Genomic DNA, 3,613 nt, shown 5'->3' on the forward strand with positions numbered 1-3,613 from the left:
CTATATCTGGTAATCTGAGCAACAAATTTGATGATACAACTGTGTAGTATAAACAATTAACAATTGTTAATTTTGTATTCCTGTTTTGAAATACCATATATTTTTTGTTTTATGTTGCTTTGAGTTTTTGTTTGTTTGTTTGTCTTTGTCTTTGTCCTTGTTATTTGTTGTTTTTTGTTTTGTTTTGCTCTTTAAAATAAAAAATAAATAAAGGGATGTCTATTTTTCCTCTTGTATTTCAGATGGGGGACTCAATGTCAAATTCTCTTGCTTCTTTGGAATGTATTCTTAATCACCAAAAATTGTTCAACCCTTACGTGTTGAGGACGAGCTGTTCAATATTTTTCTGTACCTGCACATGACCTGCCTATGCTTTAGAGACAAAATGAAACACAGAGGGAAGTGTTGACTATGAGACTGTTTCACAACTAGAATTGTACTATAAAGGGAGGGAAAATGGTCAAAATTACCTTATGTTCATACATTCTTTGCATCAGGACATAATCTTGCAAACACCTGACGTCAAGGTGACACCACCAAACCTCACCCAGAGTCATGCATGTAAACCAACCAGAGTGGTAGCAACAGAAACACCATATCATCAGGAGCAGTGATCCGGAAGGAGTGCAGGGTGATGCTGGCTGCAGCGACCCAGTGACAGTAGGAGAAGTATCCAGTTTAATAAGTTGACATCATGCATGAGTATAAGTTAGTTGTTCTTGGCTTAGAGGGCATTGGGAACTCTGCTCTGACTGGACAATTTGTTCAAGGAATTTTTGTTGAACAGTATGACCCTACAGTAGAAGATTCTTATAGAAAGCAAGTTGAAGTAGATGCACAGCAGTGTATGCTTGAAATTTTGGATACTGCAGGAATGGAACAAATTACAGCAATAAGAGATTTGTACATGAAAAATGGACAAAGCTTTACCTTAGTTTATTCCATCAGAGCACAGTCCGCATTTAATGATTTGCAAGATCTGAGAGAACAAATTTGTTGAGTTAAAGACACTGATGATGTTCCAATGATTCTGGTTGGTTACAAATGTGACTTGGAAGATGAAAAAGTTGTAGGAAAGGAACAAGGTCAAAATCTAACAAGACAGTGGAACAACTGTTCATTCTTAGAATCTTCTTCAAAATCAAAAATAAATGTTAATGAGATCTTTTATGACCTAGCAGATTAACAGAAAAACTCCAGTGCCTGGGAAAGCCCGCAAAAAGTCATTGTGTCAATTGCTTTCATATGCTACATGCATTGTAGCTCTGAGTCAGCTCTGAAGGACTGTTGCCCGATTCAACAGTGCCAGCATTCCAACTTTATTAAGCCTACCAACATCTTAAATGGACTTTCCTCTGGTGGTACTCTGTAAGAGGCGGATGAGAGCTACTCTATCAGTTTGCACGTTCTAATCCCAATATTGCACAGAGATTTTTCCTTATATAATAGTCCTAAAGTATTCAGCTAGTAAAACCAGAGACTACATCCAGTATTACTGCCAAGAGACATTTCTTCATCTGCCAATGTTGCACATGCATGAAAATGGTGTACTGTATGCTTTACTACACCCCATACTTTGTATTGAAGAGTACAGTAATGTAAATCCTAACAGTACCACTATTTTATCCTAATAAAGGAAAGTCCAAAGAGCTCCTATATGGACTAATCCAGTTAACTTTGCTTCTTTGATACCTGTAGCTTATTGTAATTTTTTTAAAAAAATCAAGGTAAGGGGCCGGGGAGATGGCTCAGTAGAATAAACACTTCCCTGGCAAGCGCAAGGGTCTGAGTTCAAGCCCCGGTTCTGCAAAAATAAATAAATAAATAAATAAATAAATAAATAAATAAACAAGGTAATTATTATTGTATTGTACAAAATAACCATTTTGACTAACAGAGCTATGCAATGTTTTAATTTTTCAAAAATGTGGAGACAGTGATCTTGTCCTTAAAATATGATAGTGCTTTCAGTAGAAGGTCTTAGATTAAAGACATTGTCTTTAATGTCTGTTGGGAAGCAAATGTCCAGACTTTTCAATTCCTTATATACATTTCCTTTTTGTTTAAAAAAGGAACAACGTTTATAGTTGTGTATACAGCAGGGTCTAAAACAAGAAATGTATATTTTCAATGATTTAACAATTTTTGTGAATCATTTTCAAGCTTCTGCAGCTGTAGATTCTCACTGTGAATCCCTTGTTTGTTCATGCATAAGTGTATTTGCAATACAAAATATACAGGTTTAGTATATTTGCCTGTTAGTGGTTGTTTCATATGTGTAACATTTTGGTTGAGATGTTAAATGGTGGATGAGTAACTTGGATGTGAATGTGGGAAGTAATTTTAATCATGTGTAATTGGTCATAAGGCCTCATATGCAGTAGCTATTGCTCTTTTATTTAACAATACCTCTCATTGCTTTGTATGCATTAATGTTTGAGTGTAAAGATTGTGTGTCTATCTAGCAGGGAGACATGGTATTTAAACTGACCAATCTAAAGTTACAACTACTTTGAGGTGACCAAATGTAAACTAAAAGTTCTGATTAAAGTGATGCAATTTTGTATAACTTAGCATCAGCAGTTCAATAAATTTGGATTACCATGCAAAGGCTTGCATCATAATTTATGGAAAAAAAAGACAATCTGACTTTTGCTCAAAATGTAAATAGAAGCCACAGAAAAACCAGACACCTCTGGGCCTTACCGCACAATTGCTTGATATCTGTAGCTTATTGTAATTTTTTTAATTAAAAAAAATTCTACCCTTAATCCTAGCTTACATATATTATTACTGAGCCTGGGTTTCCCCTCCTTTCCCCTCCAGACACTGAGGATGAGACTTCTAAGCCAGCCATGACTGAAGCCTTTACTGAACTGTATCCATCCCTGTCTTATTTTTTTCAAGCTCCTCAAGGACACTATCCCTTACAGGAAGTAAGTGGAGAATATGGCATTGCCAATGTCCATGTGTTCTTCTCTCTCAGTGATGTGCAAGTGATCAAGCTAGATCTGAGAAAGTTTTCAGATAACCCTGATAAGTACATTGAGGTGTTTAGGGGTCTTGTTCAGACCTATGAACTAGCCCCAAAAGATGTAATTTTGCTCTTAAATGAAACATTGACTTGTAGTGAGAGACAAATTGCATAATCTACTAGTACATTAGAGATCAATATCATATTGATAATTTTAAAAGGCCAGATCCAGGCCACCAGGGGAATAGCTACTTTTTTACTTGACTTAGTTATTTTTCACATTACTAACAGAAAATGTCCAACGCCCAAAGATAAAAGAGGAAAAGTTTATTTGGCTCACAGTTTAACGAGGTTTCAATTCATAATTTTCTGGCTCCAAGGCAATGTGGCTTAGCAGAGGGCTGTCACAGAGGAGAACAGTTCATGGAGCCCACAGAATAGCAAAAGGAATAAGGGAGGGATGAGGCTCTTTCTCTCCCTAATATTGTATACAGACTACCCATTCTAGAGCAGCTGTAGCACTTCTACCCTTAATCCTAGCCAGAACTATGACAAACCAATCAGTGGACTGATTTACTAATCACACACTCTTGATCCCAGCACCACACACTCTAGATACAGCCACCACTGAAAAGCCTG

At 36.5% G+C, this 3,613-nt stretch overlaps 1 protein-coding gene across 1 annotated transcript; it reads left to right on the top strand.

Moving 5' to 3' along the window:
* The first annotated feature begins 694 nt into the window (after positions 1 to 694).
* Positions 695 to 1,186, top strand: LOC101589018 (ras-related protein Rap-1b-like). The gene is made up of 2 exons (XM_023708605.1): positions 695 to 874; positions 1,010 to 1,186. Exons 1-2 carry the CDS (start codon positions 695 to 697, stop codon positions 1,184 to 1,186), a joined length of 357 nt encoding a protein of 118 aa, XP_023564373.1.
* The last annotated feature ends 2,427 nt before the right edge of the window (positions 1,187 to 3,613 follow it).

The sequence above is a fragment of the Octodon degus genome, unplaced genomic scaffold (assembly GCF_000260255.1).
Source record: "Octodon degus isolate 3935 unplaced genomic scaffold, OctDeg1.0 scaffold00412, whole genome shotgun sequence".
NCBI lineage: Eukaryota > Metazoa > Chordata > Mammalia > Rodentia > Octodontidae > Octodon > Octodon degus.

What these genes read in the sequence shown, in the direction of transcription:
- LOC101589018 (XM_023708605.1), top strand. Translation starts at nt 695, where the DNA reads ATGCATGAGTATAAGTTAGTTGTTCTTGGCTTAGAGGGCATTGGGAAC. An exon ending in AAATTTTGGATACTGCAGGA is followed by an intron (nt 875 to 1,009) that starts ATGGAACAAATT and finishes TGAGTTAAAGAC; the next exon opens with ACTGATGATGTTCCAATGAT.